The sequence below is a fragment of the Macrotis lagotis genome, chromosome 1 (genome assembly GCF_037893015.1).
Source record: "Macrotis lagotis isolate mMagLag1 chromosome 1, bilby.v1.9.chrom.fasta, whole genome shotgun sequence".
NCBI classification, from domain to species: domain Eukaryota; kingdom Metazoa; phylum Chordata; class Mammalia; order Peramelemorphia; family Peramelidae; genus Macrotis; species Macrotis lagotis.
In genome coordinates, this window is record NC_133658.1 from 395571777 (window position 1) to 395587252 (window position 15476).

The 15476-nt window shown below is 38.9% G+C and overlaps 1 protein-coding gene across 2 annotated transcripts in view; it reads left to right on the forward strand.

The window, feature by feature from the left end:
• The window catches only part of FAXDC2 (fatty acid hydroxylase domain containing 2), a 38841-nt gene that overhangs the window by 19862 nt on the left and 3503 nt on the right, over positions 1-15476 (forward strand). For both annotated transcript variants that reach the window (XM_074212546.1, XM_074212545.1), the window contains exons 2-8: positions 5666-5713; positions 8145-8236; positions 8414-8517; positions 10402-10523; positions 13028-13233; positions 13856-13961; positions 14957-15123. In XM_074212546.1, coding sequence (XP_074068647.1) covers positions 5666-5713; positions 8145-8236; positions 8414-8517; positions 10402-10523; positions 13028-13233; positions 13856-13961; positions 14957-15123 — 845 coding nt within the window. The remainder of the gene's footprint in view (positions 1-5665; positions 5714-8144; positions 8237-8413; positions 8518-10401; positions 10524-13027; positions 13234-13855; positions 13962-14956; positions 15124-15476) is intronic.

Consider the following 15476-nt stretch of genomic DNA (forward strand, 5'->3'; position numbering starts at 1 on the left):
CTTAGCACAGCAGCCCCTCCCACTCAAATTCAATTCATGTGCTTGTCATGACATCACCACCCTGATGTCAAGGTCCTCTTCAGGAACAAAGGACAAAACATCATAACACCAGAAACAGAATATTTGATGTTCCAAGTTCCCTCCATTCTGTAACATTGTATGGTTCTGTGACATGGGAGATTCCTAAAAGGGATGGAAGACATTTGCTTTCTTTAATATATTGGTTATCTAGTTGGAAAGAAGAAAACATAAGATGAGTTATAATGGTTCATGTTGTATACATAAAAACATGTATACAGGAGCAGCTAAGTGGTATAGTGGATAGAGCATTGGTCCTGGAATCAGGAGTACCTGAGTTCAAATCCAGTCTCAGACACTTAATAATTACCTAGCTGTGTGGCCTTAGGCAAGCCACTTAACCCCATTTGCCTTGAAAAACCTAAAAAAAAAAATTTATACAGGTTAATGTCTTGTACATAGTATGGGGCTTAATAAACATCTGCTAATCTGTCAAAATCCTTCTCCTGAACTGCACTTACAGAAGCCTCAAGGATCCTCTTTGGGTGAGGATATATCTGGTTCCTCCTTAATTTGAGGGCACAGAATTACAGAATGTTAAATGTAGAAAGTCCTTGAACATTGTTTATTTCAAACATTTCATCTTTCAAATGAGGCAATTGGGTCCCAGGGAAAGGAAATGATGACTTGACCAAATCACAACAGTTAGGAACAGAGCCAGGACCAAATTCTCTCTGATCCCAGCTATTAAAGAGAGTTTTGATTTAGCAGCATCTATATTCAGGGAGGGAAGGTGTCAAAAGAAGCATGTTTGGGCATAGCATATTTGATAGAAAATTTCTTAGCTTGTAGAAGGCAGCTGCCTAGATAAATATCTCAGAAGTTAGCACTGTAGGATCACAAACCCCACTTTATGAAAAGCTTTGTTTCTTTCAAGATAGATGTTGATGATGAAGCAGTCAAATGACCACTTTTCAAAGGGGTGAAAGATGAATTTCTCCTTTAGTCAGATTAAAGTGAAATAGAATTGGTTCTGTCTATCCAAAGTCTCCTGGACTACAGATTCAAGGGCTAATCTCCTTTGCCTGCCCATTATCTTTATTAAAAAAAATTGTTGTGAACTTTAGACCTGCTTTATAAACTAAGAGTTGGGCTTTGACCCTGAGGAGCCCAAAGGAAGAGATTTTATCACTGGATATGGAAACACATTTTAAATATATGGATAGAAAGATTGTGTATATATCCAATGACAGATAAGGAAAGAGAATACACTTTGTAAACTACAGATCTATTTCCCTTACAATATTTCTGAAAGACAGGGCAAATAGCTCTTACAAATAAGGAAATAGTCTAGGGGATTAACAACTAAAGATTAATAACTTTTTTAATATGTCAAACAATCCAAAAACTTTTATTACAATAATTTTGTTATAAGAGTAAACATAAACAACCCTCCCCCCAGGAAGATGAGAAACCTCAAGAATAGAGAGAGAGAAAAAAATGTACTTCAGATTCCAATGGATCTGTCTCTGGGGTGAGTTGTCACTTTTATCATAAGTCCAACAAAGAAGATGCTTCAATATTTTTCCCACAGTTGCTATTACTAGCTTTATTTCCCTCCACTCTATTCCTCCCCACTCTTATTTATTCTATTCTCTCTCTCTCCTTTCATCCTGGCCCTGTCCAAAAGTGTAGTACTCTCTCCCACAATCTTTCCTCTCTTCTATCACCTATTTCCCCCTTCCCTCCCCCCATTCCCCCTTATCCCATCCCTTTCTTCTCATTTTTCTCTAGGGTAAGATAGATTTCTATACATATTAAGTGTGTATGTTATTTCCTCTCTGAGCCATTTCTGATGAGAATGAAGGCTCACTTAATACTCCCCACTCACTACTAGAGCTTAGTCTAGAGCTTAAGTATGAGTCCCATACCTGATTGTACCAGGTGACAAAATGAACTAATTTGAAAAAAAAAACTTGTAGATTTTTCTGTTAACAGTTTCATTTCAAGATATATGAGATTAGGATTTGTAAGATCCATGAAAGAATATAATGTTTTCAAAGAAATCCAAATTTTCAACAGATATATGCAAAAGGACTCAAAATCTTGAATACTTAGAGAAATAAAATTTATTCTGAGTTTCCTTTGTATAATAGTAAAATTGTTGAAGATGACAAAAAAATGAGATGCTTGAATGGGTTTCAAGTTTTTTTTGGTGGAGTTGTGAAATTTCTACAGCCATTTTAGAAAGCAATTTGGAACTATTCCTTAAAAATCATTAAACAGCTCATGCACTTTGACCCAGAATTTCCACTACTAGGCCTATCCTTCAGAGATCTAAAGAGGAAAGGGGCCAATAATTTCAAAAATATTTTAAATTATTTTTTTGTGGTGATGAAAAAATAAATAACATCCATCAGTTGGGAAACAGGTAAACAAATTATGGCATGTTAATGTAGTAGAATATTATTGAATCATAATAAATGTGGTATTTTTGGAGAAAGCTGAGAAGACTTGTATAAACTTAATATAGAATCAAGTATTAACCAGAGGGATATATTTTAAAAATGTTAAAAACTCTTGATCAAAGCAATGATTCTCAGTACCAGTGATATATTGTTTTCCATCTTTTGACATAGGTAATGGACACATGAAATGCATATTTGGACATGGTCAATATAGGACTTGGTTTTATAGACTTAATAATTTTGGTTTTCTTTTTTGGGGGGTGGTAGAGAGTAGTTTTGGTCTTCGGTTGTTTTTTTCATTGATGAAAGAAGTAGGAAGGAGAGATAGTTGTGCTAGGGAGAACAGGAAGATCATAAGAAATCTCAGAGAAGCAGAAAAACTTTGAAACTTCCATGTTGAATCAATGATATCCTTAAAAACAAAAGGAAACTCTACATAATTGATTTCCTGGTTTCATGTATAATACTATTTTGTATATGTATATGTAAGTGCCTTATAATGTATTTGTATTAAAATACATATTTATTACATCTATACATAAATATATCCCATATATATTCATGGGCAGCTAGGTGGTGCAGTAGGTGGAGTCTTCCTGTCTGGTAGTCTATCTTTCTGAGTTCGAATCTGGTCTCAGATGATAGCAGTGTGATTCTGGGCACTTGCTTTGCCTCAGTTTCTATAAAATGAACTGGAAAAGGAAATATCAAACCACTCCAGTATCATTGCCAAGAAAACCCCAAATGGGGTCATGAAAAGTCAGATACAAGTGAAAATGACTCATCAGCATACCTATATGGAAATGACTATTTATTTAGTATTTGTTCAATTTTTTAAAAAATAGAACTACAATCCTCTAAAAAATCTTATCTACTAAGAGCAATGTATTTTTCTAAGAGAATTTCCAAGGGTCTTTGAAGCACTTCTGATCCTCACAATAACTATGTAGAGAAGGAAAAAATAAGCATCATCACAATTCTACAGATCGAAGAAAGACCTAGAGCAGGATGTGACTTGCCCCACTTGCAACCTGTATGACCTTGGGAAACTCACAAACCTCTGGGTCTGTTTCCTCATCTCTGACCTCTAAAATCAGTTCATACATGTACAAAGGATCTTGGACATTCTGTCTGACTCTAGAGCTAGTATTCTAATCTCATTAGAAATGAGAATATAAAGTATCCAAGTAAATAGAGAACTTTTCATCTTCCATCACTTACCTCTCCTTGATTTTGACTCAGCAAAAATCAAGCTTCTTCTAGGATTAATTCATCTCTAAAATCTCATAATCATGAAGAATGATACAGCTTTGATATCCAATATCTTACCAGAACCTCTGACTGCCTCTATTTATTCTATATTACAATATTGGAAGACAGAGGCATAAACTTTTCCCAAAACCTTCCTTTATAGAGGGCTCAGAACTTTACTGTTATACTCTTTATCTTTCATCAGTTCCTCTGTTCAGTTACACTCCAAAAGCCCGGTTCATTAAATATAAGCACTTTGCCCCCAGAGACTGTCTTTTGCCTTTTTTTTTGTATCCCCTAATGTTTGGCACATAGTAGGTGCTTAATAAAAGTTTATTGATTATTGTAGAGATATCTATCTTGTAGAGATAACTTTTCTTCCCTTTACTGGTCTTAGCAATTGACCTTTGAATCCCATGGAAGAATAGAACTCTGGCCATGACAGTTATCAAGGGATGGGAAATGATGTCATTTTCAATCATAAATGAGTGATGGAAATACAGGTTAGAGAAGGGGAACCTTGAAGGGTAATATCAAGCCACCTTTTCTTTTTGCAGGGCAATGAGGTTAAGTGGCTTGCCCAAGGCCATACAGCTAGGTAATTATTAAGTGTCTGATGTCAGATTTGAATTCAGATACTCCTGACTCCAGGATCTGTGTCCCCAAGCCACCTTTGCTATGAAAACTCTTTAAATAGCCTTGACTCCAGTGGTCTCTCCCTTCTCTGACACTCGATTTCTCCATCACTGGTTGGGCATTTATTATTATTCCTTCCTTCACTTCATTTAAATCTGTTTATATCTTAGCTCCCCCACTAGATTTTTGTTCCTTAAAAGAAGGGATTCTTTTACTTCTCTTTGTATTCCCAATACCTGGCACATTGTAGGCACTTAATGTTCATTGATTCATCATATACTTATATTATTGGGTCATTTTTCAATTAGAAGTGAAGCAGGTGTGACTAGGTGGTGCAGTGGATAGAGCACTGGCCCTGGAGTCAGGAGTACCTGAGTTCAAATGAGGCCTCAGACACTTAGTTATGTGGCTTTGGGCAAGCCACTTAACCCCATTTGCCTTGCAAAAACCTAAAGAAAAAAAAAGTGAAGCAACATGAGGGAAGGTGCCATATATTGACTCATATCTCCCTATAGCACACAGTACAAAGTAGGCATTCAATAAATAATGAGGATTAGTTGAATTGTCTTAAATTGGATTTCATCCTAGTCTCGGTGCCATGTCATTGTTCTTGTCAAACCTGGGAAAACTTGGATAGATATTGCCTTCCTATGGAACTAATCTCTTGAATTGAGGGTTTGGGCATTAGGATGATAGAGGTTGAAAATACATTCTGTATTTTAGATGACACTCTCTTCTGTGTTCACATAGGCCAATTTATATTTTTGCCCCTCTCTCTCCTATCAGCTCACAAACCAATCTAGGCTTGTCACAGTCCTCCTGTTTCTTTTGTATCAAAAACATTATATTGTTTGTGGTCAAGAAGACTACAAGTTAAACTTTTCTTTAGATATAGATAGTCCTTTTGGCTACTTATTCGGTTTGTCCACCATGAACACAGGACCAGAGGTTTTCTTAGATAGTTCCTTTGGGGGCAAATGTCTTAATTCAGCGTAGAAACTATCATCAAAAGACTGGGTCAGTGAGTTTGGGTTGGAGTCCCAGTTCTGCCACAGACTTAGATTAGTCATGTGACCTTGGGTAAGTAGATCACTGCTTCTCTGGTGTCTTCTGGCTTTAATAGTCTGTCTTATATTTTACAGCACCCTATAACATTTTATAGTTGAAGCTCCCTGCCAGCTCCAAATTTCTATGGTATATGATTATCATTTAGCTGTTCTCTTGCCTTCATCCATTTTATGTATTACCTGAGAGAATAATTATGAGAAATTCATTTGTGTTTTTTATTCTAGATGAAGGGAAAATTCAGGGACCCTCTATCAAGTGAGAGGCCAAAGCAGGTAAGAATGAGATCTCATAAGAGTTAATAGCTACTCATACTTTCATAGCACTTTAAATCATCCTTTTAATTTTAAAGAAAGCCTCAGTTGCCCAGCTAGCTGAGCAGAGCTAGGTCTGGAACTTCAATTTTCTGATTTCCCAATCTGTTACTTCTTTCCTACACTACCCTGTATCTCCAGTTTGACTGGACACCTAGCAAGAATTCAGCCAATAGAAACCTGCCTCCTTCAAAATGGGATGCTTATGATTGTACATTTAATCTATATCAGATTACTGAGAGGGGGTGGGAAGGTGGGAGAGAGAAAATTGTGCAAAAATGATTGTCTTTGCATATACATATTGGAAAATGAATCATAAAAAATTAGGATTATATATTACAAAAAAATATAGGGTATTTAGTTTAGCAATTAGACAATATAAGATTGACATAACCTGTTATAATAACTAAGGTAAGACCAGCTTCATTCATCCGAGACTCTCAGCACAAAGATGAAGTTGTACATTATCCACCAGTACATATAATAACAAAATCAAATTTGTAGTTGGAAAATGGGATATATATGTTATATCCTTTTCACCTGTTCATAGCAATTGAACTTTCCCAACACAAGATTTCATTGTGAGCTCCTTGAGGACAGGGATTGTCCTTTTCCTTTCTTTGTATCCCCAGTGCTTAGCTCAGTGTCTGGCAGAGTAGGTGTTTAATGAATGTTTATTGCCTGAAGTAAACTATGTAACCACCATTTAGTCAAGCGGCTGCTCTTTTTTTTTTCAATAAGCCAGGTGTCAAAGTTAATACCCTATTACTCCTTCCCTATTGTCAGAGGCCTCCTAGGACAAGGGGGTGGGCTGGAAATTGGTTCTCACCAGCTTTCTAGCTTTCTCTTCCCTAAGACAACCAGCTACCATCAAGACTTTAAATTAAGGCTAAATGATGCCTCCTCCACAAAACACATTCAAATACCTTTCTTATATTGAGAAATATCAGCCCATGACTATTTCATTAACCACCCTCAGTTTTGTTTTGAATGAAAGGCTGAAGACTAGGAATTCAAGATTGATCAGTAGTCAAGAAGAGATAGTTTGAAAAAAGGGGCCTGCTCTGTTTCATAATCCTTGAAAACTGCATAAATATCAAACCAACCAGTTCAGCAAGCTTAGGACTGTCTTTTAACTGGCCTATGTAAAAATAGGCTCCAACCATTGTACTACCCTAGTACTGAAAGCAAGAAGAAGCAGGTACTCTAAGATACAATCTTAGACCCCAAAAGAACTTTAGAAATCAAAGCCAACCCACACCTAAATAGGACTCCCTGCTGCAGTATTCCCAACAGGCAATCAGCTTGTGCATAAACCCTTCCTGTGACTGGATTCTCTATCTTGTTGTCTGTATGCTTGTAAGATTGCTGAAGGCCTTCTGCTTGAAGGACAAGCAGACTGCTAATGGAAGTTAGTGTTCTCCCCATGCACCCCCCCAGCCCCCCCCCCAATCTCCTGTTGGCTTCAGCTTCTAGTTGGTATAAATGAGGGTTTGTGAGAGGCATCTATGTCAGGAGCTAAGACCTAAATGACATTTAGATTATATTTGGGGGGGTACATTAACTCATGAAACAGTCCATTTCTCTTTGTATGACTTTTATCAAACCATAACTTTGTTTCTTAAACTTTCTCCCATTTCTTCTGGTTCTTCTCTCTGGGGACAAGCAGAACAGTGCATTTTACCCTTTCTCACATATTTTGCAGGCAGTGATCATGTGTCCAGTCTTCTCCTCTCCAGATAAAAAATTCCGAGTTCCTTCACCTAATCTTATATAATCCCCTAGCCACAGCATCTTTTACTGGATTTCACAGGCTAGAGAAAGAAGGACACTTCACCAATGATTCCTTTATTCTGGAAATCAATAACTAGGAATTTTTCCTTTTACTTCATGAAACCTAAGCCATCAACAACTGATGGTGCAATACACCCCCACGTGCTCTCCCCAACAATTCACAGCTAGGATGTTCTGAATTCCCTATGTAAAACCTACCTGCCCTATTTTCTGGGATTAAGGTCATTCCCACCTCTCAGCCCAGAAGTCATATTCTCTCTAAAACTCTACCTGGGCTTGGGAGCCCTTCTAACATCCATATTTTTTCAGAGAGGAGGAGTTCCCATCATATTTAGAAAAGATCAACAAAGGTATCAGAACAAACACCATTCAGCCTGCAGAGCCAAATGAGTTGAAAAGCTGATGACCCCCAACCTCTGAATAAAGTGTACAGTAACTCAATGCCCTGGTACCTGAGGAAGAGCAAGAGCATGGAAAGTGTGTGACATCATTCTAATCACTACCTACCCCTACTATCAACCCCCCTCAACAGTGGTTGAGGAACTGAGCTAAGAGGGACCCCATCCTTTCTCTGCCTGATTTTCCTATTCCTCTGCAGGAATGGCATATCTGGGGTTCTATGAAGAGGACAGCCTTTATTCTGGGCTCTGGTCTGCTTTTGTCTGTGGCTTTTTGGAACTCTGTCACCTGGTAAGTCGGCTTGAACTTCTGTGTGTGTGTGTGTGTGTGTGTGTGTGTGTGTGTGTGTGTGTGTAGGTGTGTGTACGTGTGGGAGGGGTTGGGGTGTGGGGGGGGTATGGAGAGGTTAAATGAGACCTTCCTCCACAGCCTAAATTCTCTTTTCTGGGGGGGGTTCTCTCTTTGAAGGCATCTGCATAAATTTTGGGGTGCCTCAGGCTACTTCTGGCAAGCCCAGTGGGAGAAGCTGCTTTCCACTTTTGCAGGAAAGGAGTGGATCCTCTTCTATCTAGGTATAGTCCTTACTCACAATCTCATTCCACAGGATAGCCTCCTGGGTGTGGTCATACTTGTTTTTTTCCTTCTACTTTGTGCCTCAAGGGCTCAGCAATTTTATATGGATTACAGACTTGATTCGTTATCATTTGAACACAGCATGTCCTCTTGTCTGAGTATCAGTATCTCCTGATACTCAGGAGAAAGCTGGCATATTGAATAGGAAATGATGAGGAATATGGAGAAATGGATGGCCCAAAGGAGGGAAATAAAAACCCCATTAGATGTCTGCCTAACAAATGTCTATTGAACATCTCTTATGTTCAAGGTCCTAAGCTTAGGAGGAATACAGAACTTACTAGAATGAGACAGTCACTTGTTGGAGTGGAAAAACTACTGGTATTGAACTCAAGATGCCTAAGTTTGAACCTTCCATATTCCACAGTTAAGGAACTTTGGGGGAATATGTTGAGTCTCAATTTTCTTATCTGAAAGAGAAGGATAAGAAGATATTCCTTATCTACTTTCTAAGACATTGAGATAAGAGCTTTGAAAACTACAGATTCAACCTTGTGAACTTTTATAATTATTTGGTGGACCCATACAAGGTCTAAATTAGGAAATTTAGGATATTTCAAACAGAAATTACTTGATGATAGAAACTGTCCTTCAGAGCCACTCAAATATGTATTGCTAGGGAGCAACTAGATGGTGCAGTGAATAGAGCACTGGCCCTAGTCAGGAGGACCTGAGTTCAAATCTAGCCTGACACTTAATAATTATCCAGCTGTGTGACTTTGCGCAAGTCACACCCTATTGCCTCCCCCCCAAAAAATGTATAGCTAAAGTATTCTCACACTTATTATATCAGTGGAGCCTTAATAGTACTGTGAGGGATCATCCCCATTTGACAAAAGGGGAAACTGAGGTTCAGAGCTTACATTTCTAAGTGCTTTCATTTAGAAAATATTTTCCAGTGGATAGGTTCAGTTGAAGTAGGACAAGCAGTAATTATTCTCCACGTTTTACAAACGAGGAAACCAATACTTTCAGACTTTTTCACGGTAATATAAAGGAAATGGAGCAGGATATTGTATGGCACGAGGATCACTGCCAAGTGGGCAGGAGGACTGTATTCCTTCTTTGCCTTTCTCACACCCTACAGGCCCAGATTAAGAAAAAGGAGATCTCATTGTATCTTTGGGTAGAACAGGAGGACTTCCTAGAGGAAGTAAAAGAGCTTTAGGGGGCAAATTATTTTAAATCCAGCTCTGCTACTAATTGTTGGTATGACCTTGGAGGTACTCTAAGGTCTCATCTCAGACTGTATCTTTAAAGTACCATTTGATAGCCTGTTATAGTGACATCATGATTTAAACTTGAATCCTTGTACATATGATTCAATAAATGATTGAGTTGAATTAAATCACTTTCATATATGATATATTATCCTATATGATCCTCAAAAATTTTATGAAGATTAAGTTGGCTTATCATTTAACAGATAGGAAAAAAAGAGGTTCAGATGTAGAGTGACTTGGCCAAATTTTCTTTGTCAAGTATTCTTTTTCTTTATACCACCACATTTCTCAATGTGGGGTGAAAAAGGAAAGTTTGAGTTTAGTCATCTAGTTTACAGATGAAAGCATTTCCTCAGAATCTCTCTGGAGCTCTTTAATGGTATATTTCCCACAGGAACTAATGAACAGTCTTTTCAAACACTGTAGACCTTGTGTTGGGCTAATAGGCTAAGGGATCTCTTGTCCCTTTGAAGAAATGGGCCCAATTTTCTGATTAACCAAAGGTAGCCCAATCCTGTAAGGGTCAAAGTTGTAGGGTGGAGAGATGGATAAGATAGGGTTGACTTTGATTAGCACTTAACATCCTTTCCTTCATTGTAGGTACAGTTCTTATTCCTACCCTATCATTTTGGTGTTTTAATGCCCTTCTTCTGGTGGTAGACACAACTGGGAAACCACATTTTATCTCCCGCTACCGAATTCAAGATGGCAAAAATGATCCTGTAAGTCTTTCTAACAGTATTTTGACTGTTTGAGGTCTTTATATCATATAGAGGTAGAGAGGGCAGGATGGGATGGTGGAGCTGCAAAAAAAGGTAAGCTAAGTTCTCACATATAAAAATTATCATAAATTGTTAGTGACCTTCAAATTAGGATTGAATCATGAGAGTTAGAAAGGACATTAGTCAGGGCGACTAGGTGGCGTAGTGGATGAAGCACCGGCCTTGGAGTCAGGAGTACCTGGGTTCAAATCTAGTCTCAGACACTTAATAATTACCTAGCTGTGTGGCCTTGGGCAAGCCACTTAACCCCATTTGCCTTACAAAAACCTTAAAAAAAAAAGGACATTAGTCATTCAATACAACTCTCATCACCTAATGAAAAAACTGGGAACAAGAAAGAAGTGACACAGGCAGAAAATAGGACTGTTAGATTTAAAGCCAGGTCACTAACTACCAGACCATTGGTTGTTCCATGCTGCTTCAGTCCTCTTGACCCTCGTTCCCCAGATAAGACATACATATCAGAACAAACATTATTTACTAGCTGGGGTGGCCTCTGAACTCTGAGCAAATCTCACTCTTAGTACCCTGATACCTGGGGAAGAGCAAGAATGTGGAGGGTGTGATATCAGACTAATAAGAGAGATGAGGCTCTAAGAGAAAGAAAAGTTCATTGCCGTTTGCTTGATGGTACAGCTATGATGAGAAACTAGTTTACAGACTTGATTCACTATCATTTGAACACAGTATATCCTCTTGACTTTTCTTTAAACCTGTTTTAGACACAGCTAAAAATACAGCCCCCATGTAGAGAGGTTAGCAGCTCCAGTGAGTAGCTTTACTTTATAAAGTTTGAGCAGAGTTAGACTCACAAGAGTTAAACAATAAGCATTACTCTGGGACCTTGGACCTTTTCCCAGTAGATTGTTATGATGGCAATTGCTGGCAGGACAGATATATCTGGGGACCTCCCCAGTTTTGTTTTCTCCACTGGGTCAGGTATTAGTTACCTGTTTTACCTCCTCCTTAACAAAAATCCAGAGAACTCTCAAATAAAAAATCACCTGCCTTGGGGAAAACCAGTAATGTACAGGGACTGAAGGTATTAGAAGACTATTAGGTGTACAGGTTTCTAGTCAGGAAAAGGGGTCTTAAAAAGTAAACCATCCTGGCTATTTGAACTATGTCAGCCTTGGTGACATTTGTAGGAAAAGCAGATTGAGGCTGTGAGAAGCCTATCAACTTATATATGTCCAAGAGTGAAACCAGCAGTGTGCTTGAGTCAGTGTGAACTACTTTGAGAGCAGACTGTTAAATTTTCAGTGTGAACATTTACACTGCTACAAATCAGGACTCAATTTATTGCTTTGTTGATGGACTGAAGTCTCAAAGATATCAAACTTATGGCCTACAGACAACAGCAAGAGGTCAGCAAAACTCCCTACCTAAAATGTAATTGGAAAATATTTAACAAAATATTATAACAAAGTATAGATGATTTTGTGATTTTATAAGTCAATAGGTGGCTGCCAGGAATCCTTTTCTATTTGAGTTTGCCATCTCTAGTCTAAACCCTGGGAGACCTGTTATGTTCAATACTACTCACATCCAGGTATAAAAACAAAACAAAACAAACTATAGAATCTGAATGAATCTCTTTTTAAAACTGTCTCTTTTATTTCCTTCCTATTCCATGGTTTCTTTTTTTCTCCTAATTCCTCATATAGAAAATGACTAATATGTAAACATGTTAAACACATGTACGTGTACAGTATTCACTCAACTGTTTGCCACTGAGTGGAAGGGGATGGGAAGGGAAAATAAAAGGCAATTATGCATGTGGATGAGTGTTGAAAAACCTTTATAATATGGAATTGGAAAAATAAAATATCAATTAGAAAAAATGACATTTCTCATCTAGACTTAAGGGGAAAAAATATTAGTAATGCAGATTAAACTTAAAAATGTTTTATACCTACCTTGTTTCCCCCTGGAGATTCAGTTGTTAAATATTTTACCAGCACATTCCTAGATGGAACCATGACAGAACTTCGGGACTATACTTTCTGGAGTAGAAATGATAGAAGTAGCAGTCAGAAGTCAAGACTTTTCGTCCTGCTCTAGTGGTTACAGATGAACCTTGTGATTAATCTAGGCAAGTCACTCTGTCTCTCTGCATCTCTGTCCTCAAAAAGGGACAGGAATGCTTATACCCTCTATATCACAGACTTGTTATGAAGAAAGCACTCTGTAATCCTCAGACTATAAAGACATAGATATATGTATATATATATTTATATACATGTGAATTATCATAATTATTATTATTAACATCACCAACTATTTAATTTTAGTATCTATAAGGCATTGTGCTATGTCAGCATTGTGGGATAGGATTCCTTCCAAGAAAATAAGTGAAGGGCTTTACCCCTGATCGACTGCTCTAGACCTAACCCAAAAACCACAACCTCCTCTGACTCAGTAGTGTTCCTTTTCTGGTACAGGTAGATCCTATGAAACTCCGCCAGGCCCTTTTTACAGTTCTCTTCAACCAGTACATTATCTCCTTCCCCATGCTGGGACTCTACTACCATTTACTCAAGTGGCGAGAAGATCCTTGCCGCCCTGAGCTGCCCACCTTTCACTGGTTCCTTCTGGAGCTGTCTGTCTTCGTACTGATAGAAGAAGTCATGTTCTACTATTCACACCGGTGAGCTGGGTGGAAAGGTGGAAAAAGGACGTCTTCATGATGGTCTGGGCCATATTTTACACATTAGGAAACTCAATGACAGAGCTTGAGGCCTAAACTCAGAGACCAAAGCCTAGGTCCCTGGACTAGAACCAACCACCCTTTGACCTTAGTATTGTGGGAATGACTAGAAAGAGTTCTGGAATTTCAGGGCGGCTAGGTGGCACAGTGGATAGAGCACTGGCCCTGAGATCAGGAGGACCTGAGTTCAAATCCAACCTTAGATACTTAATAATGGCCTAGCTGTATGATCTTGGGCAAGTCACTTAACCCCATTGCCTTGCAAAAGGAAAAAAAAAGTTCTGGAATTTACATCAAGAAGAACATAGATTTAAATCTCATCTCCATTGTTGAGGAAAGTACTTTATAAACTTTAAGGGAATAAAGAGATGCAGGTGACTGTTTATATGCTAAATTAGATAAAGACCCTCAACTCACTGACCTGGGATAGCTGCAGAAATATTCCTAAACCTCTCAGATGTGAAGTTTAGATCAAAGAGTAGCTCCCATTCTTTTACTTGTTACTGTCCCTCCATATTATTTATCAAACAGGGTAATGATAATTATTTCATTTTTGCTACAGGCTTCTTCATCACTCTATATTCTATAAGCGATTCCATAAGAAACACCATGAATGGACAGCCCCTATCGGTGTGGTCTCTCTCTATGCTCATCCTGTGGAACATGTGGTAAGTACAGACTCAAACCTGTGACTCCCTTCCCAGCTAGCCTAGGGAACAAACAGACACTCTAATTTCTCAGGCAGACTGGATTCACCCTTCTCTTGTTCCTTAGTCAGGACAAATCAGAAAGCTACTTCATTTTTAAGTTACCTTTCTTCTTCCTTCATTCTCAGGATTTTCATCCAAGCAGACCCTAAGTTTCTGAAAACCTATCGGTGTCCTAGGATCCTCTTTTTTTTTTTAAGGGTTTTTTTTTTTTTTTGCAAGGCAAATGGGGTTAAGTGGCTTGCCCAAGGCCACACAGCTAGGTAAGGATTTAAGTGTCTGAGACCGGATTTGAACCCAGGTACTCCTGACTCCAGGGCCGGGTGCTTTATCCACTACGCCACCTAGCTGCCCCTCCTAGGATCCTCTTAAGAACAATAAATTCATCAGGCAAAATCAAATTTTTTTTTCTTAGTTTTTTACAAGGCAATAGGATTAAGTGACTTGCCCAAGGTCACATAGCTAGGTAATTATTAAATGTCTGAGACTGGATTTGAGCTCAGGTCCTCCTGACTCCAGGACTGGTGCTCTATCCACTGTTCCACCTAGCTGCCCCAGAATCAATCTTTTTTTTTTTTTTTTTTTTTTTAGGTTTTTGCAAGGCAAACGGGGTTAAGTGGCTTGCCCAAGGCCACACAGCTAGGTAATGATTTAAGTGTCTGAGACCAAATTTGAACCCAGGTACTCCTGACTCCAAGGCCAGTGCTGTATCCACTACGCCACCTAGCCGCCACCTAGCCGCCCCCCCCCCCCCCCCCCCCCGAATCAATCTTAAGGAACTAACTGAAGAAAGACTCAGTGCCTGGTTTCCCCACCATGCCCTCCACACCACTGGCCTTCAAATATTTCTTATGTAGTCCCTTCTTTGAGCCACTACTTTGAGCCCTCTCATAGTAACGCCCCTATAACTCCCTCCTTGCTCTTCATAACAAAGCTGTCTCACTATCTATCTGCAGGTCTCCAATATGCTGCCAGCCATGGTAGGTCCCATGATAATGGGCTCTCACCTGTCTTCCATCACTATGTGGTTTTCCTTGGCTCTCATCATCACCACCATTTCTCACTGTGGTTACCATTTGCCTTTTCTGCCTTCACCGGAATTCCATGACTACCATCACCTGAAGTAAGGTTCTCCTCAAGAGCTCCCTGGGGATTAGCTTAGATATAAACTAGATTAAGTTTCTACCCCCTTGTCTTTTCCAATCAAAATGGCTGGCAATATGGCTTATTTAGAGGGGAGGGACCTTGGATACCACCTACTCTAACCCTCTCCTCCCCCACTTGAGGAAAATTTAAGTTCAGAAAAGTCAAAATAATTTTGTGTCAGGGCCAGGACTAGCCCCTATTACTATTTTCACTAAATCACTCTATTTACACTCCAAGAGGCAAACAAGAATCAAAGCTGGGAAAGCTCTTCTAGAACACAAGATTTCCTGGTGCCACCACAAGCACCTTACAACAGAGTAAGAGGTTAAT